The 16483-nt window shown below is 41.2% G+C and overlaps 2 protein-coding genes across 9 annotated transcripts in view; both read left to right on the top strand.

Annotated features, from left to right (window-relative positions):
* The window catches only part of bltp3b (bridge-like lipid transfer protein family member 3B), a 37344-nt gene extending 29173 nt beyond the window's left edge, over window positions 1-8171 (top strand). For all 3 annotated transcript variants that reach the window (XM_061959535.1, XM_061959536.1, XM_061959537.1), the window contains 4 exons: window positions 1446-1705; window positions 7012-7120; window positions 7226-7347; window positions 7449-8171. In XM_061959535.1, coding sequence (XP_061815519.1) covers window positions 1446-1705; window positions 7012-7120; window positions 7226-7347; window positions 7449-7580 — 623 coding nt within the window. In that variant the 3' untranslated portion in view covers window positions 7581-8171. The remainder of the gene's footprint in view (window positions 1-1445; window positions 1706-7011; window positions 7121-7225; window positions 7348-7448) is intronic.
* A 920-nt stretch (window positions 8172-9091) lies between these two features.
* Window positions 9092-16483, top strand: part of anks1b (ankyrin repeat and sterile alpha motif domain containing 1B) — a 261822-nt gene continuing 254430 nt past the window's right edge. For 4 of the 6 annotated variants that reach the window (XM_061959540.1, XM_061959542.1, XM_061959541.1 and 1 more), the window contains exons 1-2: window positions 9095-9457; window positions 9542-9939. In XM_061959540.1, coding sequence (XP_061815524.1) covers window positions 9809-9939 — 131 coding nt within the window. In that variant the 5' untranslated portion in view covers window positions 9095-9457; window positions 9542-9808. Of the gene's footprint in view, window positions 9458-9541; window positions 9940-16483 lie in introns of all 6 variants that reach the window. The other 2 variants (XM_061959543.1, XM_061959544.1) reach the window with 2 other exon arrangements.

Below are 16483 nucleotides of genomic sequence, written 5' to 3' on the forward strand. Positions count from 1 at the left end.
TTTGCTATGTTCCAGCATTCCGTTTTGTTGTTTTTTCACCTGTCAGTTTTAGTTTTGTTTTTTGCACAGCCCTCCCTATGCTTTGGTGCCTTCCCAGCGGCACTCTTTTAGCTACATTAAATACTTTTACCTGTACTTTGCCTCCTCGATCTTCTGCATCTTGAGAACACACCAATAATCGCCGTCATGCGACCCGAGCGTCACACTTTCAAGATGCACTGTATAGGTATGTGTATCGACTACTGAAATGATGGTATTGTGACAACCCCAGATGGAGGTGCTTTTATCTACAGTAGTTCTTGCTGTGTTGGAGAAGAAAAAGCCATGTGATTGGAGGTCATAGGGTATTATAGAGTGCCTTTGGCTCGCACGAGTGCCGAGGAGAAGCCAGATTTTGAGAACTCTCTTCTGTTTAGGAATGCTTGGCCTTCAGGGTGATAGACATTAACGGACAAAAGCGGTGTTCTGTAGAGGTGGGGAACAGTGATGCAAATTGGAACTATTTATGCTAAAACAGCTAAAACCGTGACTTTAAAAACCAAGGTACGTGCCATTACACACCAATCGAGGGATCGTGACATTGACTTCTGTGCGTTTGTGATGCCTTTTAAAAGGCTAAATTTGACAGTAATAGACTGAGCGTTGCCATTATGTGCAACATTAAGCCCGCAACCTAAAACGCGCGTGCGACTGAAATGAATCCTGACTCCCCCCGAGCCCCTCCTCACTCCATCCTCCCTTCCCTCCTCTCCTCCATCATCTCGCCACTGCAGCAGACTTTGCAGTTTCAGTCCAGTGATTCCTGGCGACGAGCGTTTCCTCTCGCTGCTTAGTTGCACCTCTCTCTCTTATCCCCTACTCATCCCCTTGCCTCACCCCACACTTCCTGCCTCAGTATTGAGGAAATGTCATTTTATCGTCTGAGCAGTGCTGACATCCAATATGTGTGCGTGCGCGCGTGTGTAATTGGACGCCAGCACTCCCTCAGAAGGTGTGATGACTTTTCTGTCTCTCAAGTGTGGCTCCTATCTTCTCATTACCTCCACTTGCTCTACTTGTTAGTTTAGGGAAAAATCCCAGGGTCAAAAACAGTTCCTTCATTCAAATCTTCTCTGGAAACTTTGCAGCACTTTTTGCTGCTTTGTGGCGTTTCATTCATAAAAGCGCACAAGCAACTTTGTGTTGTTTCTCCTCCCTCGGGTAACGAGACACCTCGGCTGCCAGAAAGGCTTTGCAAGCTTTTTTTTCTTTGTGTCTGCAAATGTTGCTGCCATGCACCGTGACTCATTCTACGCACCAAAAGCATGTTATTTATTTTCATCTATTTTTTGTCGTTGTTGAAATCATTAATTAATTAATTGGTATAATTATTATTGTATTTTTTTCTATTTCTTTATTTATTTGTAAAGACTACACTATTAAGTGTTGCCTGTGTTCTCCCCCAGTGGCTGCCGACGTCAAGTCCCCGTCAGTGCTGGGCCGCCATCGCCCACAGGTGCGCGCCCGGTTGGAGAGCGGTCCGCGCGCCGCCGCCCACTCGCCGCTGGCCGAGCGCAACGGCTTCCTGCAGCTGCGTGTGAACGGGTACCGGGCGAGCCTCCTGATGTCCACGCTGCGCAACCTGGCCCAGTTCCTGGAGGACGACTCGGCGCCGCAAGTGCTGCCCATGGAGATCAGCGTCACGGACGCCTGTGTCGACTTGAAGGTGTGTGCTTCTCCCCCTCTGAAAGTTTATTGATGGAAGAGATATTGTTTTATCGCGACCTACTGACCGCCTAAATGGGCCGCAGAGGACATGAAAGCAGGAAGTAAAGCTTCTGCTCAACAAACAGTCCTGGGTATTATGACCAATTTCCCCAAATTTGATTTTCGATCATGAGGTTCTAAATCCATCACTCACTATTTGATTTGAACTGCACTTAAATATTGAAAATGTCACAACTCTGTTACAAAATACTAGATCTACTTTATTTGCTCTGTTCACCTTGAACAACTTTAGACAGTTTAAAGTTGTCAGGTTCAAACACTGATGACATCTATGAAACAGACGAGAAGCAAGGAATCATGCAGAGACAGAGTTAAATTTAGCTCAATTGAGGAGACACGTTTTTTGGGCTGTGCTCTAGTTACAGATCCAAACTTCGCTCTAAAGCAGGCCTGGGCAATTATTTTGACTCTGGGGCCAAATGTTGAGAAAAAAATGTTTCTGGGGGCCGGTATATCTGATTTTTAGGAACACTAATACAAAACCTCACAATGTCTTATTGAAAGCTAAAAACTTTATGACAGACCGCCTTAAAAAACTGAACAGAATTTTAATTTTTTTTACTGAATGAGACACCCAGAATGTACATGACAATAAAGAATGTGGGCTTTACAATATTAACTATGAAGGATAAAACACTGAATACTGACAACATATGAACCTCACACCCCCTCTTGATTGACATATCTTACAATCAAGCGAAACACAACAAAAATGAAACAAACACAGCGAAATATGAACGCGAAGGGTAAAAAAAACCCCACCTACAATCTGATACATCTGATATATCACTAAGCTTCAGAAGTTTGTTGTAAAAATCTCCTTCCGCGTCTGTCCCTGACACCCGCATTTCAGGCTGGCCGCTCTGGAAACACTCTGTGGAAACGCTCCCCACCCACACTGCTTGGTGCCTCGTCTGAGTTGCTGTGACTTAGATTATTACCATAGTAACTAATTAGATGACCATAGTAACTAATTAGATTACCATAGTCACTAATTAGGTTACCATAGTAACTAATTAGGTTACCATAGTAACTATTTAGATTACTATAGTAATTAGTATATCATGCAAAAGTGCAGATTCCAACTATTGAAATACTTTGTATAGTTGAAGACTTACGGTCATTAGAAAACATCACTGCACTTCATAGTGGCAGCTACACTTTCCATCTTAAACATCTAAAAAAATTATTTGGGAATGTCCGGCGGGCCACATTGAAAAACTTAACGGGCCTTAATTTACCCAGGTCTGGTCTAAAGTCTTGCCCACGTGGTTCCTCTATTTATTTGGGAGGTCCCTGGTTACATCACTGAAGCTGTAGCTATGGGAAGGGAGTAAGACACAATATATGATTATACAAGAAATGCAAATGTGTTGACACTGGTGATATCGCCTTGTCTCTGCTCTGTCTGCGTCACGGCGGTGTTCGGCCTTGGCAGTCAGCAGGCCGTTCCTGGACACAGACACAGATACGAGACTGGCTTGCAATCTTTTGGATTGCCAGCTTTGCACAGGCAAAGAAAAATACCACTTCAGCACAATTGATAATAACTATAGCAACGGCCCTTAAGCATAAGAGTTGTGTGATAATATATACATAATTATTCTAACAAAAGTTGAAGACCGTCTGCCTCAAAATCTTAAATTCAAGTATTCAAGTGTAAAATAATAATCACTGTGAGTTAGTTTTCACAGACCCTTATTTTGTCAGCGTAATCAAACAGGATGTAAATAAACATTGTTTTATTTTAAAGGCCAGAAAAGTGCTTTTGGTCTTTTTGGCGCTCTTGATGACTACGCTGAGTGCGGGGGGTTTTGTAAACAAAAGCACATCCCGTTTTACAGCTGCTGTCCTTACTTCATCGTGACCTTGCACCACATTAGTGGTCATTTTACAAGACTCTCACTTACAAATATATGGAATGTAAATATTGATATTAGGCCCTGTGAATCGATAGATAATAATTAATTCAATTGATTTAAAAAAAAAAAAACTAGCACTAGTCACAACACAGCGTGGTGGAGAGAGAATAAAGTGCAGTTGTATGCTAGCCAAGTTAGCACGTCACTTTAGGAGCTGGCGACTCCCCTGCTGTAGCTCGTCAACAGGCAACCACAATCAGTGTGTTGTAAGCTAGACTCGTACTGTACATTTAGATGCAAATAAGATTAGCTCTGAGCTTCAGGGGCTGCCACCTTTCCTTTAGACTTGTTGTCACAGTACCGAGATTTCTGTAGTCGATACCAATACCTTTGAATTTCCACTATTTTGGATAACACGATAACAATGAAAAAAAAGATTGAACCCATGTACTTTTAAAATCACTACTTGTATTGAAAAGTGTTTCAAAGTGTCAAGTATTTAAGATAACTGTGCTTCAACATGTTTTTGCACATAATTAAAATGTCAGTATGAGCTGCCAAGAGGTAACTATACATTTAAAAAAAAAAGAGTGTTCTATAACCTCCCGGTATATCAAAACAAACAATACTGTGCTCATGAATATGATCATAAATAACAATAGTCAAATATTTTACATTATAAAAAGAACAGCAGTGGCGTGGAGCCTTTCAGTGTATAAAACAAACAATATTGTTATTAATATTATTTCAAGATGGCGGTAGTGTGATGTCATTTTTCATGAAAAGGTAAAAACATATATTTGAAGACAAATTTTTCTGTTTTTATTTATCATTAGTACCAACATTTCCGCCTTTTCTCGTCACGTTTTGCCTTTTTACTCCATGTTTACATTTTACTTCCACAAAGTGCCATAAAAAAGAGGTGCGTTCAGCAAATGGCCCCCAGGCCACACTTTGCCGTCCTGGTGAAAAAAGGAAAGCACTGGTGAACAAAGAGTTGCCAAACGACAGGAGAGTGTCTCGAAGCTGTGTTTATTAGCACTTATGGAAGTGATAAAGTTATAAGCTGCACGCATCTGGAGGGCTTCAGGTGGCGGATCTCAGCTCTCACTTTTGTGGCGAATGTTTGTAATTGATTAGCAAATAAACACAAGATACATCTGTAAATCCCTTTCAATAATTTACAGTACATCACAGATAATTTCTGCTACGTCTAATTCTCTGGCAAAGCAGGTGGGAATGAGGTGTGTTGTGAAGCGAAGTTATGTCACATCTAAAGTTATGCTACACTCACACACTTCCATTATCATTTATGAGCGAGGGCGAACCAGAGGCTCCAAATATGCATTTGTGACAACATTCTACGAGTAACTAAAGACATAGAAGCACTGGATCTTTTTTTTTTAAACAGCAAGCGTTCTCTTTTAGGCATTGACTAAGTGCTCACACGCCAAGAATTGACGCGGCTTGCCAAAGAAAAACTGTTGTACAGTATTCTGTACGAGGGTTATACCGGTATTAGTATAGTACTATACCGCCTCTGAAAAGTACCGGTCCCCCCCATACTATTATGATTACATCGATATTTTTTTGGCATCAAAACATCTTTGTTCGTTTTTTTAAAATGTATATTATGCTTATAAACTCAGGAAATATGTCCCTGGACACAGGGCCGGCCCGTGGTATAGGCCGTATAGGCAAATGCTAAGGGCGCCGTCCATCAGGGGCGCCACGCCAGTGCCACAAATGTTGGAGAAAAAAAAAAAAGTTGGTACTATTATTTCTAAATACAAAAAATAATCCCACGTTAATTAAAATGCAAAGTAAAGCCTATATAATAGAAATATTATTTGTTACAACATTACGCGCCCCCCCCCCCCCCCCCCCCCGACGCCACGCCCCTTCCCATATCATGACTCTTTTTGGACGTCACCACATCAAAAAATCAACACAAGATGTCAAAACGGCCAAAACTGTCAGGTGCCCAGGGAAGAAATAAGAGAAAAGAAGAGGAGGAGAAACGAGAAAAAGACAGAGGTAGCAGGTAGGTAACGTTAGCCTACATGAAATTATTTGTCTGTTACAGAATGTGATAGTAACCTGGCTTTTTAGCATTAAGCTAATGTTACATGATTCGGCAATTTCTAATCAATAAATAGCTAGTTCTGTTTTAACGTCGGGTTAATATTGTGGAGGGGGCTAAATTGTTATGGAAAATAATAATGTAACGTTAGGTAATTACAGTACTCCCACCTTACATTCCTCAGGGACATTTGTATTAGATCTTTTAAGCAGGTGTTTTTTGTTTACATTGTTATTGCCTTCTGGTTAGCTAATGTTTGCCCTGCAGGTAATAGTCACTTTTCCACCCCTTTATATATTAGGTATAGTTGTAAGCCTAGTTGTTAAAGTGCACATCATTAATGTTAATTAAGCAATATGTATGTAAAAAATATTGTATTTCATATATTCATTTTTTATTTTTTGCATTCATTTATTTATTCTTTTTTTTTTTTTTATTGTTAACTATTCTGATTGTTAATTTGCTTTCTTTAAGTAAAAAAAACCCATTCGGTTTCTTGTGAGTATATACACTTCACTGCCGATGTGGGGGGGCGCCACCTAAAATCTTGCCTAGGGCGCCAGATTGGTTAGGGCCGGGCCTGCCTGGACACATAAGGACTTTGAATATGACCAATGTATGATCCTGTAACTACTTGGCATCGGATTGATACCCAAAATCTGTGGTATCATCCAAAACTAATATAAAGTATCAAACAACAGAAGAATAAGTGATTATTACATTTTAACAAAAGTGTAGATAGAACATGTTAAAAGAGTAAGTAAGCAGACCTTAACAGTAAATGAACAAGTAGATTAATAATTCATTTTCTACCACTTGTCCTTAATAATGTTGACAAAATAATAGAATGATAAATGACACAATAAGTTACTGCATATGTCAGCAGACTAAATTAGGAGCCTTTGTTTGTTTACTTTCTACTAAAAGACAAGTTGTCTTGTATGTTCACTATTTTATTTAAGGACAAACTTGCAATAAGAAACATATGTTTAATGTACCCTAAGATTTTTTTGTTAAAATAAAGCCAATAATGAAATTTTTTGTGGTCCCCTTTATTTAGAAAAGTACAGAAAAGTATCGGAATACATTTTGGTACCGGTACCAAAATATTGGTATCGGGACAACCCTATTCTGTACTGCCGATATTGGAAAAAAACCGGTATCAATCTACTTTTTGCGGAAGCATCAATATGTTTTACAACCCTGCTTTCCTTGTTTTTACTTCCTTCAGTGTTTTTTTTGTTCACACTGTTCCATTCGTGCAGAATATTAGTTGATACTGTCAGTTTTGTTCCGCAGGACGACGGTCCGCGCGACAACCCCTCCGACCCCGAGCCGTCGCCCGTCAAGCTGCACGTGGACACGCTGGTCATCCACAGAAGAGACGACGGCGCCTTCTACATCGGAGGTGAGACGCCCGCACGTCCACGTGCCGCCGCCAACCCCGTGTGCTGACTCACGGTTGTTAGATAACCCCGCCCCCTTCTCCTCTTCTGTCGCCGCCCCCTCACAGCGGAGGCCAAGCACCGGAGCCCGAGTGAGGACAGCGCGCAGTGTTCGGTTCCTGAGGCTGCTGCAAATGGAACACTGAGCCAAACTCCGTCCGCTAGCCCTCGTCCATCCACGCGTGAAAACGTACATAAAAGTTCAATTTAAACATTCCATTTTTAGACCTAGAGATAGTTTTTTTCCTACACCGTAAGTACCTGACAGTTTTATTCTCTCTCCTCCCGCAGATGCTAACGGAGGAGAACGACTGCTTGAAGATGGAGTTGTCCCTAGCCAAGATGGTGTTGGCTGAAGTTCAAATGGAAAGAGACTCACTGCTCCACCAAATTAAGAGCCTCAATGGCACAAACACCAGCTAGCTAAGAGCTGGGAGCGGGATTGTAATTATTAATAAAGCAATGCAGTGCAGGCTGGGGGGAAAAAACCCATTTTTTTACTCTAAAAAGTGATGGGGACTTAAAGTTGCGGCCTCTCTTCTAACGACGAACAACAAGGAATCAAACGGAATCTTGAATGTCACATCTTCCTAGGAATGATCAGTTTTGCACTCTCAAACCTGAGACGCTGTGTGCTCTTCATAGTGTGTACTAGAATGTGAACACGGAGCTATTTTGTGGTTCTGCAGTGTTTCTGTTGAATGTGTGTGTGTGTGTGTGTGTGTGTGTGTCGGCAAGAACAAGCATTCCAAGAGGAATTTCTACAAAATCGGTTTCAGCAAGTAAAAAAAACAAAACATTTCTACGTAGGTAATAACAAGCTTCTAATGTGTCCTGTGCAGCACTTTGTGATACGGCGAGAGAAAGGAGACTTACGCAGGTGTACGCTGAAGCTCCACCCTTTTCATTCGTCCTTGTGGCGGCTGTCTAAAGCCTTCAGCTGTTCAAACGCCAAAACGTTTTTGTCCGTCAAAGCTGCTGAAATAATAATAAAAATGATCTAATTTAAACAAAGGCTTTTATTTTGGTTGGAAGCTCAGACGCTGACTCTACTGTATGCACATATAGGGCAGTGACATTTCCCAGCTGTTGATGATGTCATTGCGATGCTGAGTAATGCTTTTTTTTTTTTTTTTTTACAGAGGAGACTGTTGCATTAATGGGTCAAAAGTCAAGACCAACAATCCAAACACATCCTATTGGCCTTGTTAAACATCTTTGATTATTTATTCTCATTCATATCACTGACCTTAATAATATGCTATATCACAAATATATCTATTTCTTTTAAAATGATGTTCTCAGTTCGAAACAAACCCTAAATACTGTTTAAGATCTGCAGGAGCCTGTTGAAGCATCATCCAGCATGGTTCCACTGCGCATGCGCATTACCTCCATTTATGAGCGTAAAGCTGCGACTGTGTTGATTTGCCTTTGTTTTTTTGTGTGTTTTTTTTAAGGAATTGAACAAAAGGATTCGACTCCTGTGGCTGCTGGCTGAAAATCATCATCATCATCTTCATCCTTTTCCACGCCCAGCCTCCAAAATGAAGCCGGGAAATAACGGCCAGTGCTTTCAAAATAAACGTCAGTTTTCGCAGCTCATGGCTGAACGCAGTCAAAATGGGATAATACGCGTATCAATTATGTCGTTTTTGTACTCCGCTGTATTATTTTAATTTGGAGTTTCAATGTGGTATTTTAACAAGGAATGTGTGCGCAAACAGTATTGAGAGCGTCTCATCCGTCAAACGTATAAACTAGCAAAGCGTACTTAAGCAGAAAATTGCAAAATATTTTACAGTATGTATTTATCGTTGCTGTTGTCCCAGGCATAGAAAATCGGATTTGTTTTATTTTGAAAGCGGAAGCTAACGTCAAACATAAAACGATCAAAGCGCACTCCCAATATGACGAAATGTGTTACAGTAATTGTTTATTTCTCGTACCCAAGCATAGAACATCCGTTTTTGTTTTATTTTAGGATGAAGCTAATTTAACTGCTTGAACTTTGCTGAATCACACGGTATTGTGAGCGTATCACCTGTCAAACGTATAAGTAATCATAATGTGTCTTTCCAGTAGAATATGACGAAATATGTTACATGATAATTTTTTTTCTCATTACTGTAGTCCCAAGCTTAGAGTATCCGGTTATGTATTATTTTGAAAGCTCCTGCCGGAATCCCAGTGTTTTCTGCGAGTAAGCGTGACACCTGTCTGCACGCAGTGGCACCGGCCAGTGCGGAAGGTTCGGGGAGACAAACCGGATTAGGGCACCTCTACCTGGGGCAGAAAAGGTACCACCGCCCGGCCTGTCCATTACCCGGAGCGAATAAGAGAGGAAGCGGAAGGACTTTTATGTTTTTATTTTGTCTTCGCAGTGCTTCCCTTGAACCTGAAGGAGACACCGGGGGCTCCTCAAGCTTGACGCCAGCGAGCGACGCGCGCCTACGGTGTGGAAGGAAGGAGGGTGCTGGCGGTGCCACTACACGGAGCACCTGGATGAGCGGGGAGTACCGGTAGCACCGCGGGGACGAAAAGCTCTTTTTCTCGGATGCCTCAACGGTGAAGCAAGCGTGTACCAAGAGGGGTTGCTTTATGGAAGATTGTGGTCCTCTTCGGCCCGTCGTCGTGCACTTGTGTCCGGGATGGGGAAGGAGCAGGAGCTGCTGGAGGCCGCCCGCACTGGGAATGTGGCCGTGGTGGAGAAGCTGCTGAGCGGCAAGAGAGGCATCCTGGGCTCGGGCTCGGGTTCCATTCCGCTGCCCAACCTGCTGAGGTAAGCTGGGTCTGGTTCTGGGAGCATTGCAGACAAACATGTCAATCGCATTATGATCATTTCAAAAAGTTGGCTTTCATGTCCATAAACCAAAATAAAGTTCCATGTTAGGTGGACATTGTGATGCGGCCATTGTGCTTTCATGTCTTGGATGACAACAGAACATTCGACCTGAATTAGAACCTCAAAGCCAGTTGAGGTGATTTGTCATCCTCCTCCTGGCCCTGCGGCTTCTCCTCACCTTTGCAGGCCAGGTGATTAGGAGATGAAAGCGAGGCCCTCCAGAAAGCCCCCTGGGGCCATAGGGACACTCCCAGACCCACCCTCGCGGCCCCAACTAGTCTGCTTTGGCCTTTCACGGTGGACGCTCCTTTTTGCATCGTCATATACACTTAATATTATTGTTGTTATGGTGCAATACTGCTTAACTTCTTTTTACACTTGTGGGCTATTCAATTGATGGCCTCAGACCAAGCGGCTGCTAACAGAAACAGCAATTATAACAGAGGATTTTTCATCATATTTATGGCCAAGTACAAATGTTTGTCTATCTCTTTCAAAAAATTGATAAAAAAAAAAAAAAGAGCCGCTTTGATGAGGTGGTTCGGGCATCTGGTCAGGATGCCACCCGAACGCCTCCCTAGGGAGGTGTTTAGGGCACGTCCGACCGGTAGGAGGCCGGGGGGAAGACCCAGGACACGTTGGGAAGACTATGTCTCCCGGCTGGCCTGGGAACGCCTCGGGGTCCCACAGAAAGAGCTGGACGAAGTGGCTGGGGAGAGGGAAGTCTGGGCTTCCCTGCTTAGGCTGCTGCCCCCGCGACCCAACCTCGGATAAGCGGAAGAAGATGGATGGATGGAGCCGCTTTGAAATCATGTCAGTTAGATTTAGGGCTGCAACTAACAACTAATTTGATAATCGATTAATCTGTCGATTATTACTTCGATTAATATTCGGATAAAAGAGACAAACTACATTTCTATCCTTTCCAGTATTTTATTGGGGGAAAAAAACAGCATACTGGCACCATACTTATTTTGATTATTGTTTCTCAGCTGTTTGTAAATGTTGCAATTTATAAATAAAGGTTTATAACAAAAAAAAATTATAACAAAATAAAATAAAAAAGCCTCTGCGCATAACATAGATCCAACGAATCGATGACTAAATTAATCGGCAACTATTTTATAATTGATTAGTTGTTGCAGTCCCAGTTAGATTTATTGTAAAAATAGTTTATATATAAAGGTGATGCGCTTAATAAACAAAATTTAAAATCTAGGTAGCGATCTGTGCGCCAGCTGCTAAGTAACAATCGGCTCGGTAGGGGTCAGCATGGTAGTGATCAACCAGGTAGCGATTAGCGCGCCGGCATCTAGGTAGCGATTAGCCAGTTAGGATAGAATAGAATGCCTTTTATTGTCACAATACACAAACACAATGAGATTAAAAGCAACTCCAGTATCAGTGCGACGGTCTACAAATATGCAAAAAATAGGAAGGAAAGAAAAATAGAAATAGTGCAAAAGGAGGTAAGGTGCACAGTCCAGTCCTGAGAACGAATGTTCTGAATGTGTTGTTTAAATGTTATAGTATATATAGAAGCATTCAGACTGTGGGTGGAAAGTAAAAAATGCACACAGAGAGGTGCTAAACTATAAAATCAGTGCCTATGAGAGTTTACCGGGGTTATGGCTTCAGGGAAAAAACTGTTCTTGAGTCTGTTTGTCTTCGACCTGATGACCCAGTAGCACCTTCCTGAGGGCAGCAAGTCAAAGAGGTCAAAGCCAGGGTGAGAGCTGTCCTTGATAATGTTGGTAGCTCTGCTGAGGATCAACTAGGTAACAATCAACGAGGTAGAGATCAGTGCGCTAGCAACAAGTTAGCGATCTGCTCGCCAGCTGCTAGGTACAATCGGCTAGGTAGCGATCAGCTAAGTAACGACCAACTAAATAGCGATTTGCGTGCTAGCCGCTATGTAGCAATCAGCTTGGTAGGGATCTGCCCACCAGCTGCCAGGTCAGTGATTCTCAAATCTGTGGTACATCGAGTGCAGGGGTGTCAAACTCATTTTAGATGGGGGGCCACATGGAGAAAAATCTACTCCCAAGTGGGCCAGACTGGTAAAATCAGGGCACGATAACTTAAAAATAAAGAAAACTGCAGATTGCTTTCTATGTTTAAAAATAGAACAAGCACATTCTGAAAATGTACAAATTATAAAGTTGTTCTTTCGTTTGGTTTTACACTCACATGTTGCGGTTAATAGTATTGTATCTTTATTGAATTATGTGATAATTTTCATCAGTCAACTCATTTGTGTTCATTTTCAATCTATTAAGATAAAAAATTATATCAAACTCAAATTACAGGATGTTATTTATGTAGTTTGCTCATTTTCCTCGACTGGTGCACGAACATCATGTGGTTTATTTTTATTTTTGTACATGTGTAGCATCATCTACAAAGATACAAATAATTGCTATTGCGACATCTAGTGGACACATGTAGAACAGCAGTTTCTTTCATAAAAAAAAATTCGGCTCATTTTTATACTTAGCAAACTCATCCCGCGGGCCGGATAAAACCTGTTCGCGGGCCGTATGTTTGACACCCCTGATCTAGTGGCTCCATCTCGTGGTACGCCGAAGAATCACTTAATTAAATATTCAAACACAGTGTTACTGTTCAAACTGTGTGTAATGTTACAGTGGCCAACAATAATTAAATATATAAAATTATATATTATTAATTATTAAATATATATAAATAAATCTTATGCCTTGTTTTTAATGAATATTTAGGCCTACTACGCTACTGTATTTTAAAGGTGGTCACTATGCTGGTACTTGGAGAGTCAAGTGTTTTCTGGGGTGGTGCTTGGGGGGACAAAGTTTGAGAACCACTTAGCTAAATATCAATATAATCGATATAAAACATACTTTGCCAGTTACTAGTTTTGTCGTTTGACATTTATTGTTGAAAAAAACAACACATTTTATAATGAATTTAAACACTTTAAAATGCTACTTAACTCTTGAGAAGATTCAAACAAAATAGCAAAAATAGGGATAATAGTGTAACAGCAGCGACTTGACCCCGGAACAGATTAATTCAATAATGATTATTTCCAGTGGGACAAAGTGTTCCAAACAGACTGTGTTGCAAATCGGATCTTTGTTTCAGGCTGAGGGTCTTTAGGTCCAGAACACATCGGGCCACACACGTGTTTTTGTGCAGGCGAATAGCAAACGCTCGCCTACTGGGAATCAATGCATAGTTCTCCCATCTTAAGGCCTCTGAGCCACTGGCAGCATTCCTGAGTCATGAGGTTCCTCTTTTCACTGAAGGGAAAGCACTAAAAAAAAACGTCAAGAGGGACTTGAACACACACGCACACGCACACACGTAAGCGTACACGCACACGCACACAGGATGTAGAGAAGATGATCTGTTGGCTATGACGCGCTCACTTTGTGGCGTGGAAAATGGATACGGGATGATGTCACTGCTGTTTGGTAAAGGGACATTTCCTTCTCCTGGGGTGCATTTGAACCCTCGTTTTCAACCATAATCTTATACTTGGCATTGAACGTCGACGCGTGATATGACAGGAAGTACTGGGTCACCGGGGCCCAATAGTAAGGGTCCCCAAACTACGGCCTGCGGGCCGGATCTGGCCCCCCAGCATCCAAAATCCGGCCCACAGGAAGTCCCAAGTTAAAAAAAAAAGTTTATTTTTATTTATTTATTTTTAATTTTATTATTATTTGTTTTAAATCTTTACTTTCTAATCCATTTACTACTGCTCTTGGTGTCTCCTAGCCGCTCAGGCAAATCATATTGTCTAAAAATAAATTTTCCCATCGATAACGTGACAATGTTAAATGTTGATGAACATCAATGTTAATTGATGTTAAATGACAAAATTGATTATAAGGACAATGTGTATATATATATATATATATATATATATATATATATATATATATATATATGTATGTGTGGGAAAAAAAATCACAAGACTATTTCATCTCTACAGGCCTGTTTCATGAGGGGGGGTACCCTCAATCGTCAGGAGATTTTAATGGGAGCATTCGCATACCATGGTTTATATAGGGCACAGAGTGGGTGGGTACGGGCTGGCCTAGGGGCGTGGTGATTGGCTCATGTGTTACCTAGGAGGTGTTTCCGTCTATGGCGGCATGCTGTGACAATTTCGCTGCGCTTGTTGAGGGATGACAGGTCTGGACGGTAAATAATAAACAGTTTCTCTTTCAAGCATAGGTTGCATCTTTTATTACCACTATTGTAAGGTGTGCTGGATGCAAGAATTTGCCATGTTATTGAATATTCAACATTATTGTCTTTGAGGTCCCAAATGTGTTTGCTGAGTTCTGTGGTATTTCGCAGGTTTTTGTTCCTGAAAGAAGCCTTGTGATTGTTCCATCTGGTTTTGAATTCTCCCTCGGTTAATCCTACATATGTGTCGGATGTGTTAATGTCCTTGCGTATTACCTTAGATTGGTAGACAACTGATGTTTGTAAGCACCCCCCGTTGAGAGGGCAATCAGGTTTCTTTCGACAGTTACAGCCTTTGGAGTCGCTCTGTCTGGGGGCCGACGGCTCATTTGCAATTGTTTTGTTGTGGTTTGAGATGATTTGGCGTATATTGTTCATGCAGCTGTATATATATATATATATATATATATATATATATATATATATACAGCCTGGCCCCCTAGCCAAATTTTTTTAACCCAATGCGGCCCCCGAGTCAAAAAGTTTGGGTAACCCCTGCCCAATAGTGACATCACTGGTCCGGTGGCTATTGGTAGCATCACTATAAAATACTGTTCTAATGGCAGTGTTTCTTAACCATAAGCCTATAGTTGGGCCGGCAAAAAATTACACCAGTTCCTCAGCTGTGTTCCGTACGGGCGGTACTCAGTTGTAAAACACTTTTTCACCACTTGTGGCAGTAATGACAAAAAAAAAAAAAGAAACGTTTCTTAAGTGCAAAAATTATGACTAAAGTGGTGAAGCTGTATTTTTATTTTCACTTCAATTTATGTAAGAAACATATATTTATTGATATTATATATTAATTTTGTTAGAATTTGTCTATTTCAGCACGGTATAATTGTTCCCTTCTTATGCAGTATATTTGGTCAGTATTTATATTTCTAATTAGCCAGACCTACGCCTAAGTTGTATGTGTTAAAAAATAATAATCTTTGCGATTAACACATGCTTTCATATCATTTGACCAGGTTGTAAAGTGTAAGTATAGTTAGATATCATTATTGAGTAAGATGACTAATTCAGTGTTTATATTTGAGTGGGCCCTCAGGTCAAAAAGGTTAAGAACTTTTCTATGGCAATGTACACTGGAGAAAAAACAGCCTGGAGATTTAACGGTAAACGGTAATTTTTACAGTAGAAATAAATGAGCTACTGTTTTTCAATTTAAAGTTATGCACTGTAAAAAAAAAATCAGTAGATTTTATTGTGAAAAATTGGCACCAACGGTGGCCAACATTTTACTGTGAAAAACAGTGGTACTGTTTTTTCCATTCAAAACAATGCACTGTAAAAAGCACCGTTGATTTTACGGTAAAAAAAACAAAACAAAAGTGGCAGCTCACTCGCCAGAATTTGACTGTAAAAAAACAGTGGTACCATTTTTTTATTTACAGTAAGGCACTGTAAAAAGCAATGTGCATTTTACAGTGACATTCTGGTGACTGAGCTGCCAGTTTTTCACTATGAAAACAACATATTTAAAAAAATCAGTTTAGCTAAGGTTTAGGTACCAGTGTTGATGTTTTGCAGCCTCATTCATTAGCACGTCCTAACGCTTAAACGGAATGACTCATCACACGGCCACGCTTCACGCGTTCACGGGAAAGCCCGACGTGTTTTTTTCAAATCTGTCTTTTATGTGATGCTTACTCGCCGTTCCCTCCTCCCCTGCAAACAAACAACCCTTTAAGTGACTCCCGAGAGGAGACGAGCGCTCGCACTCAAGCACCGCCTGCTTTAATTGCCGCTCTCGCAGGCGCGATCGTGCTTTTTGTAAACACCCCCCCTCCCCTCCATGCATAGATAAAACATGGGTGTCTCAGTGGCCGCGGTCAAAGGTCAAATGCTAGGAATGCGAGCCAAGAGTGTGTGACCCTTGATTATTGTGCACTAGTGGGGAGGGGCCTGGATCTAAACGAGCTCATTCTAATAAATCGTAAAAAAAAAGTACTGCAAATGCCATGCTGGCCGCAGACGTCTCTTTTCGGACTGCACAAAGATGACGGGCCGTTATATTGGAAGCAGGAGAGAGACTGATATCCGAAATTTGATATGATTCAATTGAAGTTGTCCTAAATAGCCTTAAATGTCTTGTTCTTTTAACTCAAAAGCTGACAATTAGGGATGATGTTTCATAAGAAATTATCGAGTTCGAGCCCATTATCGAATCCTCTTATCGAACCGATTCCTTATCAATTCTCTTATCGAATCCAGATAGGTTGTTGTATATGGAAAAAAA

This window comes from Nerophis lumbriciformis, linkage group LG05 (assembly GCF_033978685.3).
Source record: "Nerophis lumbriciformis linkage group LG05, RoL_Nlum_v2.1, whole genome shotgun sequence".
NCBI lineage: Eukaryota > Metazoa > Chordata > Actinopteri > Syngnathiformes > Syngnathidae > Nerophis > Nerophis lumbriciformis.